Raw genomic sequence first — 23,291 nt, 5'->3', positions numbered from 1 at the left:
AGAAGTTCACAAACATGCAAATGTGAGTAGATCAATAGGTACCGCTCTGGCGGGAAGGTAACGGCGCTCCATGCAGTCATGCCAGTGGCCACATGACCTTGGAGGTGTCTACGGACAACGCCGGCTCTTTGGCTTAGAAATGGATATGAGCACCAACTGCCAGAGTCGGACACAACTGGACTTAAAGTCAGGGGAAACTTTTAGGTTTATATATATTATTAAGAATATATATCTATTAATTATACATAGAAGTCATAACATTACATACACTTTTTAATAATTATTAACATTAATAACAGACATTATATAAATACATTTTATTACCAATAACCTTATATTATTAATAATATTAATAAATATTATTGAGAATAGATTAATTATATATATATGTATTAATAAGAATTAATATCAATATTATTAATGCATATATTACATCAATGATATCGGCTTCAAGACTCTGAAGTCTGGGCCTTGAAACACACCTGAGCTATCAATCCAGATTTCAAAGGAAGATGGGCGCAAATAAATCCAGGCAGGAAGTAGCCAGACTTTGAAGCTGAAAGGCCACTCAATGCTAATAAAGGTGGCCAATGGCAACATTCACACTTGCCTCCAACAGAGGCAAGTTCTCCCACCCTCGATGTCATTCCATTATATAAACCCCGCTTGCCTCGTTTCCAAAAGACCTCACAACCTCTGTGGATACCTGCCACAGATGTGGGCGAAACGTCAGGAAAGAATGCTTCTGGTACCTGGAAAACTCACAGCAACCCAGTGATTCCGGCCATGAAAGCCTTTGACAAAAACAACCTCTAAATACTTTTCTCCTACAAGAAAATTGACAGTGATATGTTTCTATTGTGTCATCCATATACTGTAATGGAATTGATGCAGTTGGATGCCACTTTAACTGCCACAGCTATGGAATCCTAGGAGCTGTTCTTTGCCAGGAAAATGTAAAAAGACATTACAGCGATCCCACTGCTCGGGCCATGGCAGTTACAGTGGTGTCAAATTGCATTAACTCTCTCATCGGACGGCATGCAGGAAGCCAGGCAGGAAGCAGCCAGGCTTTGAAGCTACAAAGCTATTCAATGTTAATCAGTGTGGCCAATCTGCAACATTCCCACTTGCCTCGAACAGATAAAAGAGTTCTTTCTCCCACTTATAAACCCCACTTGTTTCCAACAGGCATCTCAACCTCTGAGGATGCCTGCCATAGATGTGGGAGAAACGTCAGGAGAGAATGCTTCTTGAATATGGCCAGACAGTCGGGAAACTCACAGCAACCCAGTGCAAACAGGGAAGCAAACAGGCTCAAGGCGTTCCTGGGAAAGTGGCATCCCATGTCTCCACAATCTTACAACAAAATAAAATCAACTTGCCCCCTTTTCATCTGCGGTGGGGCTGCCAATCCCCAAGCCTTGCCATGCCAAGGTTTAATTGGCATCTACCACGGCAAGGGCGACATGATCCTTTTCATCTGATCTGGGATACAGTAAGGAGAGAGTCCTTCTTTCTGCAAAGCAGCAGTTAGCAACTCAAGAAAACCACAGCTAGCAGGGAAGCCAAAGCCACCAAGAAGGGAGATGGTTTACATAAAACCACCCTTAACAAGGCCAAGTTTATGTGTAATATAAAAAATACAAGTTCCTTTGCTATCTGGAGTCCTTGTGAGGATGATCTAACTCAGATTTATCAGCTACTAGCTTGGGTACTTGGCATTGCCCAGGTTATTTGAAAAAGTCATGTTTTGATTGTCCAAATGCATAAGGCGGTGGATTAACTACAACTCACATCATGCCAGCTTAACCCTGGGAAACTTCATTAGTACTTAAAGCTTGTTATGTTGGGCAAGTTTGCTTGTTTTTATCCAATTGCTACCAGTTAGAAGGCTAAGCTCCACCCACTTGGTCTCCTAGCAACCCACTCAGCCCAGGGGACAAGCAGAGATAGGCCTCACTTAGGCCTCTTCCACACTGCCTATAAAATACAGATTATCTGACTTTAACTGGATTATATGGCAGTGTAGACTCAAGGCCCTTCCACATAGTTATATAACCCATTTATAATGGACTTAATGTCAGGGGAAAACCTTTACCCTCTGCCTTAACTACCACCAATTCCTCAATACTTTATTTCCCATACCACCAGACTTCACCACAGCAACGCGTGGCCGGGCACAGCTAGTACGGTATATTGTTACTAGCTGTGCCCGGCCACGCGTTGCTGTGGCGTTGTCTGGTGGTGTTGGTGAAAAATTGTTGAGGTAGTGGTGGTATTGAATGTCTGTTGTATGGCTGTCTTTATGTTTAGTATGCACACTGAAGTGGATTATATGGCAGTGTGGAGTCAAGATAATCCAGTTCAAAGCAGATAATATAAGATTCTAAATGGGTTATATAGATGTGGAAGGGCCTTGAGTCTACACTGCCATATAATCCAGCGCAAATTAGATAATCTGTGGAAGAGGCCTAAGTGAGGCCTAACTCTGCCTGTGCCCTGGGCTGAGTGGGTTGTTAGGAGACCAAGTGGGCAGAGCTTAGCCTTCAAACTGGCAGCAATTGGATAAAAACAATTATTCCTCTCCCTCTAATTAGGACTTTATTTTTCTTTTCTTTTTGTTGTATGAACGTAGAGGCATGGATTTGGGGTTGTGCTGCCAAGTTTAGTGTTTCTGGGATGTGTAGTTTTGTTGTTTTGTCCTAGGCCGAAATTTCATTTCCCTTTTATATACAGTAGAGTCTCACTAATCCAAGCCTCGCTTATCCAAGCTTCTGGATAATCCAAGCCATTTTTGTAGTCAATGTTTTCAATATATCGTGATATTTTGGTGCTAAATTTGTAAATGCAGTACAGTAGAGTCTCACTTACCCAACACTCGCTTATCCAACGTTCTGGATTATCCAACGCATTTTTGTAGTCAATGTTTTCAATACATCATGATATTTTGGTGCTAAATTCGTAAATACAGTAATTTCTACGTAGCATTACCGCGTATTGAACTACGTTTTCTGTCAAATTTGTTGTATAACATGATGTTTTGGTGCTTAATTTGTAAAATCATAACCTAATTTGATGTTTAATAGGCTTCTCCTTAATCACTCCTTATTATCCAACATATTCGCTTATCCAACATTCTGCCGGCCCATTTATGTTGGATAAGTGAGACTCTACTGTATATACAATATATTATATTATTACTACAGCACAATATGAGTACAAGCTTATCCAAGCTTCTGCCGGCCTGTTTACGTTGGATAAGCGAGACTCTACTGTATTATAATCAATATTATATGTATATACAATATATTATATTATTAGTATAGCATTATATACAGTAGAGTCTCACTTATCCAACATAAACGGGCCGGCAGAACGTTGGATAAGCAAATATGTTGGATAGTAGTTCAATACAAAATAATGCTATGTAGTAATTACTGCATTTACGAATTTAGCACCAAAATATTACGATTTATTGAAAACATCCACTACAAAAATGCATTGAATAATCCAGAACGTTGGATAAGCGAGTGTTGGATAAGTGACACTTTACTGTATTATTATATTGTTATATTGACACAAGAGACATGGTGGAATGATGTCTTTCTGGCCCCCTTCTTCACTCTGGCAGAGTGGCAAGAAAGTGGCTCCCTTGTTAGCAGATCTTTCTGGATATCTGTCTGGAAGGATTTGATAGTGTCTGGCAAAATGGGGTTCGAACTCTGGGCCGTTTTGGACGCTCTTTCATCCCTCCATAGAATCATAGAATCATAGAATAGTAGAGTTGGAAGAGACCTCATGGGCCATCCAGTCCAACCCCCCGCTAAGAAGCAGGAAATCGCATTCAAAGCACCCCCGACAGATGGCCATCCAGCCTCTGCTTAAAAGCATCCAAAAAAGGAGCCTCCACCACGGCCCCGGGGAGAGAGTTCCACTGTCGAACAGCCCTTCTCACAGTGAGGAAGTTCTTCCTGATGTTCAGGTGGAATCTCCTTTCCTGTAGTTTGAAGCCATTGTTCCCTTGTGTCCTAGTCTGCAGGGCAGCAGAAAACAAGCTCCCTCCCTCCTCCCTATGACTTCCCTTCACGTATTTGTACATGGCTCTCATGTCTCCTCTCAGCCTTCTCTTCTGCAGGCTAAACATGCCCAGCTCTTTAAGCCGCTCCTCATAGGGCTTGTTCTCCAGACCCTTGATCCTTTGAGTCGCCCTCCTCTGGACGCTTTCCAGCTTGTCAACATCTCCCTTCAACTGCGGTGCCCAAAATTGGACACAGTGTGATTCCAGGTGTGGTCTGACCAAGGCAGAATAGAATAAGGGGGAGCAGGACTTCCCTGGATCTAGACGCTATTCCCCTCTTGATGCAGGCCAGAATCCCATTGGCTTTTTTAGCTGCCGCATCACATTGTTGGCTCATGTTTAACTTGTTGTCCACGAGGACTCCAAGGTCTTTTTCGCACACACTGCTGTCAAGCCAGGCATCGTCCCCCATTCTGTATCTTTGATTTCCATTTTTTCTGCCGAAGTGAAGTATCTTGCATTTGTCCCTGTTGAACTTCATTTTGTTAGTTTCGGCTCATCTCTCTAGTCTGTCAAGATCGTTTTGAATTCTGCTCCTGTCTTCTGGAGTGTTAGCTATCCCTCCGAGTTTGGTGTCGTCTGCAAACTTGATGATCGTGCCTTCTAACCCTTCGTCTAAGTCCACTCCTTCCACGACTAACAGATGGGCTCCTAAGGCTTGCAAAAACCAGGAATTCCAAAAGGCAAAGGGGTTTCCATCCTTAAGGATTCTTGTTCCCATAGAGCCTCCCTCCCTCCCTCCTTGGCCTCCCTTTTGAGCTCACAGGCATCAACCCTAATTAGATTCCACTGCCATCTGTACATCCAATGTAAATCAGAACAAGAAAGAGCAGAGAGAAAGAATGACCAGAGAGGGGGGGGGGGGGGGGAGGAAAAGAGGGAGGGGAATAAGTTTTGCATTCTGGAAACCCTCCCTGATTAGTCACATAGCATTAATCTGCCTTCCCCGACAATAGGGGCCGAATTTTCGACCGAATCCCAGCTGTCATCCCTTGAATGAAAGAAAACAAGATTTAGAGCGTCAAGCGTCGGTAGCGGTAGCAGGGGTTTCGGCAAAAGTGAGGAGCAGTGGGGAGGGGGCCAAAGAAATCGAGGCGTGCATTCATTAGCGCCGCACAAAAGGAGCCCCGGCTTTGTCCATTAAATTGCTCATGTGCCCGATTAATTTGTTGAAGGTTTCTCTCCCCCCACCCCAGAAAGAAAGAAAGAAAGAAGAGAAGGGGGGACGACACAACCAAATGGGGCCAAAATGAAAAGAGGAGAAACAGCAGACGCAAAAGCATTTTCTAATCCCAACTGTTGCATCGCAGCGGCTTCAAACAGGTGGGAAACCCTAATTCGAACTCAGACCCAAGCGACTCACTCGCTTCCATGCGACGAAATCACGTTTCGAAAGTTAAGAAAGAAAAGATGACCCAGATTGTCACTTGAGTCCACTGCTTTGCTTTGGCAAAACAACTGCAAGTACAGTAGAGTCTCACTTATCCAACGTTCTGGATTATCCAACGCATTTTTGTAGTCAATGTTTTCAATATATCATGATATTTTGGTGCTAAATTCGTAAATACAGTAATTACTACATAGCATTAATGTGTAATGAACTACTTTTCTGTCAAATTTGTTGTATAACATGATGTTTTGGTGCTTAATTTGTAAAATCATAACCTATTTTGATGTTTAATAGGCTTTTTCTTCATCTCTCCTTATTATCCAACATATTCACTTATCCAACGTTCTGCCGGCCCATTTACGTTGGATAAGTGAGACTCTACTGTACTTGAAAGCTTTCATGGCTGGAATCACTGCGTTGCTGTGAGTTTTCCAGGCAGTCTGGCCATGTTCCAGAAGCATTCTCTCCTGACATCTTCCCCACATTTGTGGCAGGCATCCTCAGAGGTTGTGAGGTCTGCTGGAAACTGGGCAAGTGGGTTGTATATACAGGTGGAATGTCCCACCTCCCAACAAAGGATTCTCCCAGGCCTTGCAGCTGAATGGCCTTGCAGATGTAAAGCCTGGCTGCTTCCTGCCTGGGGGAATCCTTGGTTGGGCGGTGTTAGCATGAAAGGCACTGTAGATTAATTCAACCAGATGTCAGCCATAGCAGAACATTTGGTGAACCAACCTAGTTCATCTGATTTTAAGTTTTTTAATACTGGTGTCCAGATTTTGTTCATTTTCATTGTTTCCTCCTTTCTGTTGCAATTGTCTACATGCTTGTGGATCTTTTTATGTAGTCTGACATGGTGGTTGTGAGAGTGGTCCAGCATTTCTGTGTTCTCAAATAGTATCCTGTGTCCAGGTTGGTTCATTAAATGCTCTGCTATGGCTGACTTCTCTGGTTAAGTTAAGTCTGCAGTGCCTGTCATGATAACACCTCCCAACCAAGGATTCCCCCAGACAGGAAGCAGCCAGGCTTTGCAGCTGCAAGGCCAAGGTCGCAAATTGCAACATTCACACTAGCCTTAAACAGATCAGAGTTCTTTCTCCTACCCTGGACATCATTCCATAGATATATAAACCCCATTTGCCTCGTTTCCAACAGACCTCACAATCTCTGAGGTTGCTTGCCATAGATGTGGGTGAAACGCCAGGAGAGAATGCTTCTGGAACATGGCTAGGCGGCCCGGAAAAATCACAGCAACCCAACTGCAAGTAGCCTCCAGATTTAACTTTGAAGGCTTGGAATAGGAAGTGATTTTGGGTGGAGTCCTAAGTCGGAAGAAATGTACCGACGCTCTGACTTCAAAACAAAAGCTTATAATCTTAAATGCCTCATTTGCAGCATCGTCACTTTTCACAGGGATTGAGAAAGCTTTCTTGTTCAGCAGTTTTAATCCCCTTTGATGCTCTATTGAACTTGAGGATTCAAAGGGTGGGAAGGAGAGGCTACAAGGTCCTGGGAGTTGTAGTTTGGCGAGGCACTCTTTGTCAGCCAAGGACCTTGCAAAACTACAGTGTCTGGGAGTCCATGGCACCGAGCAGCTAGACTGGTGTTAAGCTGCATTATTTCTCTAGTGTACATGCCCGCCCGATGGGATTTTGCTTAAAGAGAAGCCTTCCAGTTCATGAACTGGAGCATTGGGTCTTGTCGGACTGGAAAAACTGACAACCAAAGATCCACCACAAACAAAGCAAACGTCAACCTATTTCAACCCAGCAAGTCACTTTTCATCCATCTACCTGTGAGACCCCTAAAGTTTTCCAGATACAAAGAACTCCATTTCCAACATGCTTGACAAACCCATCAAATGTGTGTCTCATCATGTTGTCAAAGGCTTTCATGTCTGGAATCAATGGGTTGCTGTGAGTTTTCTGGGCTGTATGGCGATGTTTTGCCCACATCTATGGCAGGAATCCTCAGAGGTTGTGAGGTCTGTTGGAAACTACTGTGTTTCCCCGAAAATAAGACAGTGTCTTATATTAATTTTTGCTCCCAAAGATGTGCTAGGTCTTATTTTCAGGGGATGTCGTATTTTTCCATGAAGAAGAATTCACATTTGTTGTTGAACGAAAAAATGAACATTTATTATATACTGTACAGTAGTTGTCATCACAGACCAGCATAACCAGACAAACTGTGAATCCTATCAAGAATTTCTTACTACCATTACTACCATTATTTCCATGTACAACTGGTATGTACATTTACCAATCCTGCATGCTCTGGTGTTCTGTTTGGCAGGCGCTGGGCGTGCTTCCAAACAAAAACTTTGCTAGGTCTTACTTTCAGGGGAGGCCTTATATTTAGCAATTCAGCAAAACTTCTACTAGGTCTTATTTTTCGTGGTTGTCTTATTTTCAGGGAAACAGGGTAGGCAAGTGAGATATTTTAATATCTATCTATCTATCTATCTATCTATCTATCTATCTATCTATCTATCTATCTATCTATGGATTGTCCGGGGCGAGAGAACAAACTCTGTTGGAGGCAAGTGTGAATGTTGCAATTGGCCAGCTTGATTAGCACTGAATAGCCTTGCAGCTGCAAAGCCTGCCTGTTTCCAGTATTTAAAAAAAATCTAGAATCAGGACAGTAAATAAACAACACTCAGAAAACTGGGAATGACAGACAGGAAACAATCAGAACCAGCTAACACCTCCCAACAAAGGATTCTCTCAGGCAGGAAGCAGCTAGGCTTTGAAGTTGCAAGGCCATTCAATGCTAATCAAGCTGGCCAATTGCAACATTCACACTTGCCTCAAAAAGATAATACAGTAGAGTCTCACTTATCCAACATAAATGGGCCGGCAGAACGTTGGATAAGTGAATATGTTGGATAATAAGGAGAGATTAAGAAAAAGCCTATTAAACATCAAAATAGGTTATGATTTTACAAATTAAGCACCAAAACATCATGTTATACAACAAATCTGGCAGAAAAAGTAGTTCATTACACAGTAATGCTACGTAGTAATTACTGTATTTACGAATTTCGCACCAAAATATCATGATATATTGAAAACATTGACTACAGAAATGCGTCGGATAATCCAGAATGTTGGATAAGCGAGTGTTGGATAAGTGAGACTCTACTGTAGTTGTTTCTCCCACCCTGGACATTCCACAGATATATAAACCCCACTTGTCTAGTTTCTGTCAAACCTCATAATCCCTGAGGATGCCTGCCATAGATGTGGGCAAAATGTCAGGAGAGAATGCTTCTGGAACATGGCCAGACTGCTCGGAAAATTCACATCAACCCATGCCTCACATCCTTGGCTTTCTAGTCCCTTGGAGGCTGATACAGAGGAAGTTTTCTCCAGCAAATGTTTCCTAAGTTTGGAGTAGGATAAAGGATGAGTAGGATAAAGCAAAAAACCCCCAAAGGATTCAGTCCATCTCTTTAAGGTGAAAAGAAATAGACAAAAAGCAGTGTTCTACTACCAGGTGAAGGTTGTTTTAGCTTTAAGTCCCACCTGTCCATGCACATAAAGGTGAACAAATGAATAATTCCATCATCTATCTGTTTTATTTATACTTACATGCAGACCCCTGTTCCATTGAGGAAGGACTCGCATTTTCCTCCATTCAAGCAAGACTCGGATGGCTGGGTGCACCGGAAACCTGAAATGAGGAAATAGAGAGTAAACAGAGAGTAAAGACCTGGAAATGCTGAATTGGTGATTGGGGAAGAGATGGGTCAAATTATGTCATCCCCGACCCTATACATTTGTTGTTCCATCTTGAGTTTTCTGTGAATCTCCACTTGCTTCCCATTTGAGTCCCAGTCATTTTGCCTATACGAAACACACACACTCAAAGGTTAAGGAGACCCAAAGTCTATAGGGGAAATATTGATTTTCTAGATGTATGGATTAAGCTCCGCAAGTAAAGTATCAAGAGAATGATGACCCCAAATGTCGAGAGTTAACATCAATGAGAAAACGAATCCACTTCCAGGTCCTTCCTGATGCAATAGTTTATTCCATAGGTGACATTTCCAAGGTTATATGAAATGTTTGGGGGCACAGCAAGCATGCTATACATCCAGGGAGATGATGATGCTGGTATTTTGGGTTTTGGGGTCAAGAACAAGCTGAATCGGTAAGAGGAAAGGATGGGAATCTATGTGGAGCCATATTAAGTTCCAACTCTATCTGGTCATACATAGATCCATCCAAATCTAAAACATTCATGATGGCAAAAGAGAACCAGAGTGGGTTGCTGTAAGTTTTCTGGACTGTATGGCCATGTTCCAGAAGCATTCTCTCCCGACGTTTCGCCCACACCTATGTCAGGCATCCTCAGAGGTTGTAAGGTCTGTTGGAAACTAGGCAAGTGGGGTTTATATATCTGTGGAATGATGTCCAGAGTGGGAGAAAGAACTCTTGTCTGTTTGAAGCAAGTGTGAATGTTGCAATTGGCCAGTTTGATTAGCATTGATTGGCCCTGCAGTTTCAAAGCCTGGCTGCTTCCTGCCTGGGTTTTTTACAACCATTTTAAATCAAGATAGATAGCTCAGATGTGTTTCAAGACCCTACTTCAGAGCCTTGGCATGAAATCATTGATATAATATATGTATTATTAAAATATTAATACTTATTAATAAGTATATAATTAATACTCAATATGTATTTATATAATATATGCACTTAATATTAATTCATATTAATAAGTATAATCTATGTAATATTATTACTTCTATATATAATTAATAATAAATATTTATTCTTAATAATATAGCTTGCTGTTAATATTAATGATAAAATATTACTGATTAATAATAGTAATATTATTAATAATATTATTAATATTATTAATATTAATATTAACAATATTGTTAATATTAATATATTATTAGTATTATTGATGCATGTATTCATATCAGGCTTTGTTGGGAGAGGTCAGCTGACCCTGATTGTTTCCTGTCAGGAAGCAGCCAGGCTTTGAAGCTGCAAGGCCTTTCAATACTAATCAAGGTGGCCAATGTCAACATTCACTCTTGCCTCAAACAGAGAGGAGTCCTTTCTCCCACCCTGGACATTATTCCACAGGTATATAAACCTAGTGCCTAGTTTCCAATAGACCACACAACCTCTGAGGATGCCTGCCATAGATGTGGGCGAAACGTCAGGAAAGAATGCTTCTGGAACATGGCCAGACAGCCCGGAAAACTCACATCAACCCAGTGATTCCGGCCATGGTAACCTTCGACAACACATAAAACTTCTTCAGTTTTGAAAAGTTTGACAATACATAGAACCAGAGTTGTTTTGAAAGGTTTGGGATACCCAATTCCATTCCAGAAGGCAAAACGGAAAACCTGATCAATAAATGCTCCAAAACAAAAACAAAAAAAACTTGCACATCCAAGTAAACTTCCTCCATTTTGGCCAAACTGGCAGCTCAACATGTGACGCTGGTTGCGACAACTGTTCACGCAAAACAGGAAGAGGGCTAACCTTTCAGAAAGGGCAAGCGAAACAGAAATCACATTAGTTGTTGACTCGTAATATACAAGAAGCCTGGCTGGATGCACAGAATCAAAGCTGGAAGGGACCCCAAAGGGTCATCCAGTCCAACCCCGTTCTGCCATGAAGGATTGCACCATCCAAGCCCGGCCTTGGAACAATTTCTAGGGCGCCATAAACCAAAGAGAGCCAATTGCAGGTACTCTTGATAACAACAACCACATTTAAATTACATTACGAGTGAGAAGGGAGGAATGCCTCTAGGCAACAAGTCATGCAAACACTTATCTATCTATACACATAATAAAAGTGAACATATGTATGTACTAACTGTGCCCAGCTAGTTGCTGTGGCATTTTCTCGTGGTGTTGGTGAGAAATTGTTGAGGTAGTGGTGGTATTGAATGTTTGTTGTATGGTAGTCTTTATGTTTAGTATGCACACTGAAGTGGATTATATGGCAGTGTGGAGTCAAGATAATCCAGTTCAAAGCAGATAATATAATATTCTAAAAGAGTTATATAGCTGTGTGGAAGGGCCTTGAGTCTACACTGCAATATAATCCAGTTAAAATCTGATAATATGTGGAAAAGGCCTAAGCGAGGCCTAACTGTGCCTGTCCCCTGGGCTGAGTAGATTGCTAGGAGACCAAGTGGGCGGAGCTTAGCCTTCTAACTGGCAGCAATTGTATAAAAACTATTATTCCTCTCCCTGTAATTAGGACTTTATTTTTCTTTTCTTTTTGTTGTATCAACACTAGAGACGTGAATGATGGGTTGTGTTGTCAAATTTCGAGGTTGGGGGGCCTGTAGTTTTGTTGTTTTGTCCGCTGCCCTGATGCCATCACTCTTTTATATATATAGATAGATGGATGTGTGTATGTGGCTGGGATTGCAGGTACAATCTGTGAAAATCTGAGTCAAATGTGACGGTATGCGATGAGAACCTTGATACCAATAGTATCATAAGCCATCTCAGCTTTGTTCACTGAACCTGGATTTGAAAGCCATTCATTCCCGGGTGTGTAGACCAGTCATATTTGACATTGGGCCCAAGGGAGAACATTAGAAACCAGAGTTCAAGTCTCTTCATTCACTCTCCGCTGCAGCCAGTGTTCACCTAAGACACCCACCGCTTCTGCAGAAGCGGAAACGAAATAGCGCTGGGTGATACATTTGTTTCTAGTTGGAACAGTATTCACATTTTTGTTGCATAGAGCTGGGATTCCATTCATCCCTATGGTGTTTCCCCTTAAATGGGATGCCATGACAACAATAACAGACTCTGGGTCGCTGTGAGTATTGAGGGCTTGTTCCAGAAGCATTCTCTCCTGACGTTTCACCTGCATTTATGGCAGGCATCCTTGGAGGTAATGAGGTCTGTTGAAAGCTAGGCAAGAGGGGCTTATATCTCTGTGGGAGAAAGAACTCTTGTCTGTTTGAGGCAAGTGTGAATGTTGCAATTGGCGACCTTGATTAGCATTTAATCGCCTCGCAGCTTCAAGGACTGGCTGTTTTCTGCATGGGGGGATCTTTTGTTGGGAGGTGTTAGCTGGCCCTGATTGTTTTCTGTCTGGAATTCTCCTGGTTTCTGGGTGTTGTTTTTTTTATTTATGAGTTTTTTAATTCATTTTCATGGAACAACAAAGGATTCCCCCAGGCAATAAGCAGCCAGTCCTTGAAGCTGCAAGGTCATTAAATGCTAACTGGTCATGTAAGTGTGATTTATTGTTATAATTGTATTATTTTACTTTGTTTAATAATGTGTATTATGTTGTTATGTAATGTTTGTGTTGCTTTTATGGCTGTAAACCACCCTGAGTCCCATCCGGGAGATAGGGCGGTATATAAATAAAGTATTATTATTATTATTATTATTATTATTATTATTATAACCAAGGTGGCCAATTGCTACATTAACACTTGCCTGAAACAGACAAGGGTTCTTTCTCCCACCCTGGACATCCTTTCACAATATATAAGCCCCACTTGCCTAGTTTCCAACAATCTGCACAACTTCTGAGGATGCCTGGTGTAGGTGTGAGTGAAACGTCAGGAGAGAATGCTTCTGGAACATGGCCATACAGCCTGCAAAACTCACAGCAACCCAGTGATTCCAGCCATGAAAGCCTTCAACAAAAGATCAATCACAGACTCACTTCCGACATGCAGAGTTGGAGATACGGTAGAGTCTCACTTATCCAACATTCGCTTATCCAACGTTCTGGATTATCCAACGCATTTTTGTAGTCAATGTTTTCAATACATCGTGATATTTTGGTGCTAAATTCGTAAATACGGTAATTACTACATAGCATTACCACACATTGAACTACCTTTTCTGTCAAATTTGTTGTTAAACATGATATTTTGGTGCTTAATTTGTAAAATCATAACCTAATTTAATGTTTAATAGGCTTTTCCTTAATGCCTCCTTATTATCCAACATATTCGCTTATCCAACATTCTGCTGGCCCGTTTATGTTGGATAAGTGAGACTCTACTGTATATAAACCCCACTTGCCTAGTTTCCAACAAACTGCACAACTTCTGAGGATGCCTGGTGTAGGTGTGAGTGAAACGTCAGGAGAGAATGCTTCTGGAACATGGCCATACAGCCCGCAAAACTCACAGCAACCCAGTGATTCCGGCCATGAAAGCCTTTGACAAAAGCTCAATCACAGACTCACTTCCGACATGCAGAGTTGGAGATAAGTAACTTTTGGGAGCAACACAATGGTTTGGGGGGGGGGGGGTGGTATTCTGGGAGTCAAGGAAGTAACTTTTTCCAGCATCGAATAAGCTCCTGCTTGCATATGCTCTTCAATGAAACAAAATATTTCTTTCATGTGTTATCTGAACCTTTGTGTGCATAAAAATACATATACAGAACTATTCAACGAAGGAACTTTTTCAGTGTCGTTGCTTGCCTACCAAGTTCAATAGCTTCTAGCAAACCCAGTGAAACAAAATCTGGCTTTTATGCGCTTTGAGCTCTGTCTCACACACAAGCAACACAAGAGCCTCTGTCTTGGTATGTGCATGAAAACACATACACAGAGCTCGTCTTGAACGAAGTAACTTTTCCAGAGTCGAATAAGAGCCTGCTTGCACGCCGTGATCAATAGTGTCTAGAAAACTCATTCCTCGGACTCTTCAATGAAACAAAATCTGGCTTTTATGTACTCGACTGAGTCTCTGTTGCGGTGTGCGCCTGAGCACACACACTGGGAGCTATTCTTGAACCGTCTGGCTGTTCAGATATTCATGATTTACACACACAAAAAAGAAGGGAAGGGGCTTCAATGGGGGATAACAGAGGGTTGCAAAGGAACCCCCCAAGTTTGCCCCCCTCCTCGCCCATGGGAAAGAGCAACAGCTGCAAAATAGAGTCCTCCCCGAACAAAGGAGGGGAATCAGAGCGGCCCATTGTCAAAACCTCATTGATACCTCTCTCTAGCTTGCCTGTATTTACAGACATGTGGGGCCGAATCCCAGCTCCTTGATACCCAATACCTGCCCACTTCTGGATTGAATCAGGCCAGAAAGCAAGCATGTTCGGGGAAACACACAAAACCTGATTTAGAAGAAAAAGGACGAGGTGGGAGGAAAGAAAATGCAAAGCGAAACTAGACATGACTCTTGAAAAAAAAAACAAAGGAAAGGGGGTTCCTGTTTGGTTCCCGGAAAGCAAAGGCTCAGAAAAGTAGACTGACTTTCAGGGCAAGGCGCACAGAAAAGAGGCAAACAAGCCACATGGAGTTTTTTGGAAATCAGATCCTTTTGGTTTCCATAGGCTGCTTTGCACGTGTTGAAGGCAACTCCTAAAACTCAGCTCCTCCTCTCTGCAGTTTGGGTTCGCAGAAGGGACCGGGGAAAAGACTAAGGCTTAATCCAATTGAAGTCGTCATCCCAGTTAGACAACAAAGGGTCACCTTAGAGCAGTCACTTTCTCTGATCTTGAACTACCTTGCAGGGTTGCAGCGAGGATAACATGTCAGAGAAGAACGGGGACCAAACTGGACTCACTGCATACATAGAATCAGTTGGACGAGACCTCATGAGCCATCTAGTCCAACCTCCCGCCAAGAAGCAGGAAATCGCATCAAAGCACCCCCGACAATGGCCAATTCACTCTCAAAATAAGCGGATCTCATAAGGGATTGCAAAACCCACAGACAGTGTTTTTGTCATCACTATTTAAATGGGAACAACAAATCCTTTTCTGAGTTGTCGAAGGCTTTCATGGCCAGAATCACTGGGTTGTGGTGAGTTTTCCAGGCTGTATGGCCATGCTCCAGAAGCATTCTCTCCTGACGTTTCACTCACACCTACACCAGGCATCCTCAGAAGTTGTGCAGTTTGTTGGAAACTAGGCACGTGGGGTTTATATATCTGTGGAATAATGTCCAGGATGGGAGAAAGAACCCTTATCTGTTTTAGGCAAGTGTTAATGTAGCAATTGGCCACCTTGATTAGCATTTAATGGCCTTGCAGTTTCAAGGACTGACTGCTTATTGCCTGGGGGAATCCGTTGTTGTTCCATGAAAAATGAATTTAAAAACTCATAAATAGGATGTCCAGGATAGGAGAAAGAACTCTTGTCCGCCTGGGCAAGTGTGAATGTTTGCACTTTTTTGGCCCACTACCCCTTTTAGGAGCCAACCCAGGTTTTTATCAAAGTGTGCTTATTGTTTATTGGTATATGTGATTTTATTTGTTTATGATTTGTTTTTATTGTTGAGTTTTATATTGCTTGTTGCCTGGGCTTGGCCCCATGTAAGTCGCCCCGAGTCCCCTCGGGGAGATGGGGCGGGGTATAAAAATAAAATTATTATTATTATATTATTATTATAATTGGCTAGCTTGATTAGCACTGATGTCATGATCTCCAATCCTTGACATCTCTGGTTGGCTGACAAGGAACAGATACCAACAGGCCGGCCATAAAACATCAATTATCCTCTGGTATGTGGGAGCCCCTATATATGTGGGCCAAAAGAAGGTTCTGGCATTTGGTACAATAAAAATCTGTTGGAATCTACCAGCGTGTATCTTGGTGCTTTTCTTTGGAAGACGGACCCACAGCACAACTGTGAGAAGAGAACCCGACAACTGAACAGCCTTGCAGTTTCAAAGCTTGGCTGCTTCCTGCCTGGGGGAATCCTTTGTTGGGTGGTGTTAACTGGCCCTGATTGTTTCAGACAGCCCAGAGAACTCACAGCAACCTAGTGATTACGGCCATGAAATCCAATGACAACACAATTCCTTTTCTCTCTCTCTCTTCCCGGTCCCATCAAAATGTATACTGACTACAATTTCTGGTGTGTTGGAAGAGCAGGTAAAGAAACAAGACAATATTTTGCAGCCAAGTTTGCAGCCTTGTTGGGTTTGTTCGGGGCTGAAAGTTATGGAAAGCAGAAAGGCAGAAGAAAGGATTGAGGAGAGGAGATTGAGGATGGATAAAAAGGGCAGAGGAAGAAACTAAGAAAACAGCCTGCTGAAAGGGAACGTTTGCAAGATAAGGGCACAGGGAGTCCCCAAGATACAAATGTCCGACTTACGAACGGAGCTGAGACAACAGAGAATGAGAGAAATCTACCATCAGAAGGAAGGGGAATCCACTCTTGTCTCTGCCTGTATATAACCTCTTTTTCCCTTTATAGGAATCCAGTTTCAACCCTGTTCTTCCCCATTATCTTCCCTGAAAAGTAGAACAAGCTCAGAGCTGCAGAAAGGTAACGTAGCATCCATCCTATCGAAAAGCATGGCTCTGTTCTGTCCACGTGCCCCGCAGAAACCCGAAACTGGTGTGCCTCATTGGGTTGTGTTTTGGACTGCTTTTCCCCTTCTGCCCGCAGGCTCAATGACTGCACGTCTTCGACACCTACACCCGAAAGGATTATAGGCCTCACCTCAAATGTGTACACAGGGACACACACACACACACACACACACCCGCTGAGCCATTGTCCCCGGCTGAGCAAGAAAAGTACATTAAGGTGAGGGAGGCACCTCTGTTTACAACCCTCTCCGAGTTGTAAACTTACACAACCCTAAACTACAGAGAAAGGCCCACGTGCTCCACAAAAACCAAGCAATAAAATTAGCTTTAACTTCCAATAAATAAATAAAAGACCGCCAGTTCAAAGGAAGCAACTTGTAGCAACATTCACCATCTCAACTTTTCAAAACGGAAGTTTAATGTGTTGTCGAAGGTTTTGATGGCCGGAATCACTGGGTTGCGGTGAGTTTTCCGGGCTGTATGGCCATGTTCCAGAAGCATTCTCTCCTGTCGTTTCACCCACATCTACACCAGGCATCCTCAGAGGTTGGGCAGTCTATTGGAATCTAGGCAAGTGAGGTATATATATGAGTGGAATAATATCCAGTATGGGAGAAAGAATGTTGCAACTAGCCTGCTTGATTAGCACTGAATGGCTTTGCAGCTTCAAAGCCTGGCTGCTTCCTGCCTGGGGGAATCCTTTGTTGGAGGTGTTAGCTGGCCCTGATTGCTTCCTGTTTGGAAATCCTGTTTTCTGAATGTTACTGTCTTGATTTGAATTTTTTTTAAAAAATACTAGTAGCCAGATTTTGTTCATTTTCATGGTTTCCTCCTTTCTGTTGAAAGTGCTTGTGGATTTCAATGGCTTCTCTGTGTAGTCTGACCTGGTGGTTGTTGGAATGGTCCAACATTTCTATCTTCTCAACTTATATGTTCTCTCCATGTTAGTTCAGAAAGGAGGAAACCATGAAAATAAACAAAATCCGACTACCAGTATCAAAAAATTCTACAATCAGTACAGTAAATAAAGAAAAACACTCAGAAAACAGGGGAATTCCAGACAAGAAACAATCAGAGCCAGTTAACACTGCCTAGCAAAGAATCCCCCAGGCAGACCTTGAAGCTGCAAGGCTATTCAATGCTAATCAAGCTGGCCAATTGCCTCAAGCAGACAAGACTTCTTTCACCCATCCTGGACATTCCACAGATTTATAAACCCCGCTTGCCTAGTTTCCAACAGACCTCACAACCTCTGAGGATGCCTGCCATAGGTGTGGGCAAAACGTCAGGAGAGAATGCTTCTGGAACATGGCCATACAGCCCGCAAAACTCACCCAGTGATTCCGACCATGAAAGCCTTTGACAACACAATGTAATTAGCATTAACTAAAAAAAATGTCTGCAAGTTCAAAGGAAGAAACTAGCAATTCGGAGCAACTTTTCCCATCTCAACTTTTCAAAACTGAAAAAGTTTTCAGTTTCCACTGCAGTTTCCTCAAAGATCTGCAAAAATCGATTCAGAAAAGGCTGAGCATACACCAGAAAATGACCAAAAAGAAGAGGGAGGGGAAAGAGAGAAGGTCGTGAATACAGGAAATCTGACGCATGTTCACAAAATAGCTCTTCAATGTAATTTCCTAATTAAACCTTGCTCCGCCAGGAAATACAGCATCTCTTTCTCTCCCAATAAAACAAACAATAGCGGTTTCTTCCACACATCGCAAGCAAAGTTGCAAAGTCGAGGTTAGCAAGGGCACTTTGGCAAAGGACTGTATGCAAAACATTCAGTTAATAAAATAAGTCTCTGCTTGGTTGCTAATTCGGTGTGTTATCTAACACTTGAAACATTTGGAACAAAAAAAAACAACACCAAATATGTTTTAAAATCTTTCCCAATTTTTGCAAGGTTTTGCCTCTCTGGCTGCATTACAACTCTTAATCTGGAAAAAGGAACTTTTCTTTCAAGCCCTGGCGGTTTCCTTTGGGGAGGCCAAGCCTTTCAAGGCTTTCTCCTTCAGGGCTCTTAAATTCTTGCACACACACTCACACATACAAAAGCTATGCAAAGTAGCTGATCCGGTCTGATGTGTTTCACCCAACTCACCAAAGCAGCTGTATATATGTACCAAAAAAAAAGGAAGGAAGGAAAACATATACAAACAAAGAAAAAAGAGGGGAAAAAGACATCTTTTCTTTTTCGTTTGAGGGGAAGGACCTGTTACCAAAGAGAGACTAAAAAACACCAAAGGCTCAAGACTCGCCAGGCAAGGATACAAGAGGTTTCCATAGAAAGTTCCTTCTTCAGAGTTCGAAACCACACTTTATCATTATCTCTTATTATTATAACTCGTTATTAGTACCACAATCGTTATCTCATTATTGTTACCAAAAGGGTTAATACATGTTGTTGTTATTATTATTATTATTAATAATAATATTATCTATTTCCCACCCTATTCAGACCCTCTATTGCTATGCCAATTCATACCTTATAGGGATTTAAATAAGGTTTTTCATACACATATTGCCCCCCTCCCCACATTTTCACTATTGCCACCCTATCCAGACCCCAACTTGCTACTCCAACTCAAACCCTTATTAATTCCCCTATTGCAGCCCTATTCATTCTTCTATTGCCAACCTAGTGATACCCTCATCAATTTCCTGAATGACTCCCCTATAGCAGTCCTATTGATTCCCCTATTGATACCCCTATCACACTATTGATTCCTCTAATAACACCCCCATTTGTTCCTGTATTGATTCCCCTATTGACACCCCTATTAATTCCCCTATTGCCACCTTATTGATACCCCTTTTCATTCCCCTATTGCCGCTTTACTGATTCTCCTATTGATAACTTATTAATTCCCGCTATTGCCACCCCTATTAATTCCCCTATGGCCACCCTATTGATAACTCTATTCACTCCCCTATTGATACTTCTATTGATTCCCCAATTGATACCTTATTCATTCACTTATTTCCATTCTATTGACATTTCTATTGATTTCACTTTTACTACCCTATTGATATCCCTATTAATTGCCCTATTGCCACCCTATTAATTCCCCTACTACAACCATATTGATACCTTATTCGTTCCGTTATTGATACCCCTATTAATTCCCCTATTGCCACCCTATTGATACCTTATTCATTCCCTTATTGATACCCCTATTCATTCCCCTACTGCCACCCTATTGATACCTTATTCATTCCCTTATTGATACCCCTATTCATTCCCCTATTGCCACCCTATTAATTCCCCTATTAATATCCCTATCAATAGGGGATATCCCTCAGGAAGGGGCCTGAAGTTGTTAGGAATAGTGAGAGTTGGAATCCAAAACACCTGGAAGACCCAAGTTTGCTTGTGCCTGGGATAGATAGAGTTGAAAGGGACCCCAAAGGGCCATCCAGTCCAACCCCATTCTGCAGGAAGGCGCTCTCAAATCCCTCCCGACAGATGTCCATCTAGTCATAGATGGCCTAGATAGATAGGTAGAGATGATGAATATTTAGACAGACTGTTAGGAATCGTGGGATTTGGAGTCCGAAACACCTGGAGGGTCCAAGTTTGCCCAGGCCTGGGAATGAATAGGGCTGCAATAGGGGAATGAATACAAGTATCAATAGGGTGGCAATCGGGGAATGAATAGGGATATCAATAGGGGAATGAATAGGATGGAATAGGGGAATGAATAGGGGTATCAATAAGGGAATTAATAAGGTATCAATAGGGTGGTAGTAGGGGAATTAATAGGATTGCAATAGGGGAACGAATGGGATGGCAATAGGGGAATTAATAGGGATATCAATAAGAGAATTAATAGGGTGACAATAGGGGAATTAATAGGGTGACAATAGGGGAATGAATAGGGATATCAATAGGGGAATGAATGGGATATCAATAAGGGAATGAACAGGATATCAATAGGGGAATTAATAGAGTGGCAATAGGGGAATGAATAGGGATATCAGTAAGGGAATGAATAGGGATATTAATAGGGGAATTAATAAGGCATCAATAGGGTGGCAATTGGGGAATGAATAGGGAAATCAATAGGGGAATTAATAATGAATAGGGATATCAATAGGGGAATTAATAAGGTATCAATAGGGTTGTAGTAGGGGAATTAATAGGGTGGTAATACGGGAACGAATGGGATAGCAATAGGGGAATGAATAGGGATATCAATAGGGAAATTAATAAGGTATGAATAGGCTGGTAGTAGGGGAGTTAATTGGGCGTCAATAGTAGAGTTAATAGGATATCAATAGGGGAATTAGGGTGGGAATATGGGAATGGATGGGATATCAATATGGGAATGAACAGGATATCAATTGGGGAATGAATAGGGGCATCAATCGGGGAATTAATACGGTGACAATATGGAAATTAATAGGGATATTAATAGGGGAATGAACAGGATATCAATCAGGGAATGAATAGGGGTATCAATTGGGGAATTAATACGGTGACAATAGGGAAATTAATAGGGATATTAATAGGGGAATGAATAGGATATCAATCAGGGAATGAATAGGGGTATCAATTGGGGAATTAATACGGTGACAATAGGGAAATTAATAGGGATATTAATAGGGGAATGAATAGGATATCAATCAGGGAATGAATAGGGGTATCAATTGGGGAATTAATACGGTGACAATATGGAAATTAATAGGGATATTAATAGGGGAATGAATAGGATATCAATCGGGGAATGAATAGGGGTATCAATTGGGGAATTAATACGGTGACAATAGGGAAATTAATAGGGATATTAATAGGGGAATGAATAGGATATCAACCAGGGAATGAATAGGGGTATCAATTGGGGAATTAATACGGTGACAATAGGGAAATTAATAGGGATATCAATAGGGGAATGAACAGGATATCAATTGGGGAATGAATAGGGGTATCAATTGGGGAATTAATACGGTGACAATAGGGAAATTAATAGGGATATTAATAGGGGAATGAATAGGATATCAACCAGGGAATGAATAGGGCGGCAATAGGGGACTGAATAGGGAGAGAAAAGGAAGGGGCCTGGGGCTGTTAGGAATGTTGGGAGTTGGAGTCCAAAACACCCGGCGGGAGGGCCCAAGTTGGCCCATGCCTGAGCGATCATCCCCTCTCTGGCTGGATGTCCATCTGCGGGGAGGGCTCAGCACCCCGGGCTCCTACCTTGGGCCAGGGCAGGAAGCGCCGAGAGGAGCAGCAGCAGCAGCAGCAGCAGCGAGGAGCCTAAGGGCCGCCGCATCCCTCCTCGTCCTCTGTTTCCTCTCCTTCTCTTTCCGGGCTCTTCTTTCCCTCTTTTTTCCCCCTCTTCTGAGAGAAAAATTCTCCTCAGAATTAATTCGCCTCCTTCGACGTCCGCCCGTCGCCTCCGCAGCGCCGGACTGAGTGTGTGAGGGAAGCGCTCGGGACGCCTCCTCAGAGCAGGCGGCGGTGCTTCGGCCCGGGATCCTTCCGCCTCCGGACCCCAATCCCAGGGGGTTTTCGACCCCGAAATGGCCTAAAAGACCCCGAAACAACACCGCGAGGCTAGTCCCTCCTCCTCAGTTCTCCGCTCTGCTTCAAAGGGTTAAAAAAAGTAACTTCTCCCCGCGGACTCTTTCGCGTCAAACTTTTTCTATGGCGGAGGGATCTCTTTTCTTGTTTTAAAACTCCCTCACTGGGGACGGCGTGTTGCGCCTGCTTCCCTCAGCTCTTAGTGCGCATGCGCGGAAAGGGTACCCCCCCCCCCCATCCATTGCAATACTTTCCTGCTTTGTTGTGGGTGAACTACAACTCCCATCATCCCAGGTGAACCCCGGGAAACCCCGAGAAACCCCATCAGTACTTAAAGTTTGTTATCCTGGGCAAGTTTGCTCTACATCATGGTTAGGCTTCAGTGTGCTCTCTGGCTCTGTAGGGTGAACTACAACTCACTGGTTGCAGGTGAACTATACATCCCAGTGCCCACAACTCCAAAATGTCCAGGACAATGTCCATCAAAACCCACCCGTATTCAGATGTGGGCATATCGCGTATGAATGCCAAGTTTGGTCCAGATCCATTATTGTTTGGGTTCATGGATGTAGGTGAACTACAACTCACTGATTGCAGGTGAACTATACATCCTGGTGCCTACAACTCCAAAATGTCCAGGCCAATTTCTCTCAAAACCCACCAGTATTCAGATGTGGGCATATCGGGTCTGCGTGCCAAGTTTGCTCCAGATCCATCGATGTCTGGCTTCACAGTGATCTCTGGATGTAGGTGAACTACAACTCACTGGTTGCAGGTGAACTATACATCCCGGTGCCTACAACTCCAAAATGCCCAGGCCAATGTCCATCAAAACCCACCAGTATTCAGATGTGGGCATATCGGGTCTGCATGCCAAGTTTGGTCCAGATCCATTATTGTTTGGCTTCATAGCACACTCTGGATGTAGGTGAACTACAACTCCCAAAATCAAAGTGAATTTTGCACAAAGACCTCCAGTATTTTTCTT

General features: G+C 42.6%; 1 protein-coding gene across 1 annotated transcript in view; it reads right to left on the bottom strand.

Annotated features, from left to right (window-relative positions):
* notch1 (notch receptor 1) overlaps nucleotides 1–22,278 on the bottom strand; it is a 141,947-nt gene extending 119,669 nt beyond the window's left edge. Inside the window, exons 1-2 of the mRNA XM_062960253.1 lie at nucleotides 21,977–22,278; nucleotides 9,065–9,146 (exon numbers count right to left, since the gene is read on the bottom strand). Coding sequence (XP_062816323.1) covers nucleotides 9,065–9,146; nucleotides 21,977–22,052 — 158 coding nt within the window. The 5' untranslated portion in view covers nucleotides 22,053–22,278. The remainder of the gene's footprint in view (nucleotides 1–9,064; nucleotides 9,147–21,976) is intronic.
* Between the last annotated feature and the right edge of the window lie 1,013 nt (nucleotides 22,279–23,291).

This window comes from Anolis carolinensis, unplaced genomic scaffold, assembly GCF_035594765.1.
Source record: "Anolis carolinensis isolate JA03-04 unplaced genomic scaffold, rAnoCar3.1.pri scaffold_7, whole genome shotgun sequence".
In the NCBI taxonomy this organism is placed as follows: Eukaryota; Metazoa; Chordata; class Lepidosauria; order Squamata; family Dactyloidae; genus Anolis; species Anolis carolinensis.
This window is presented reverse-complemented; position numbering and strand designations above follow the sequence as displayed.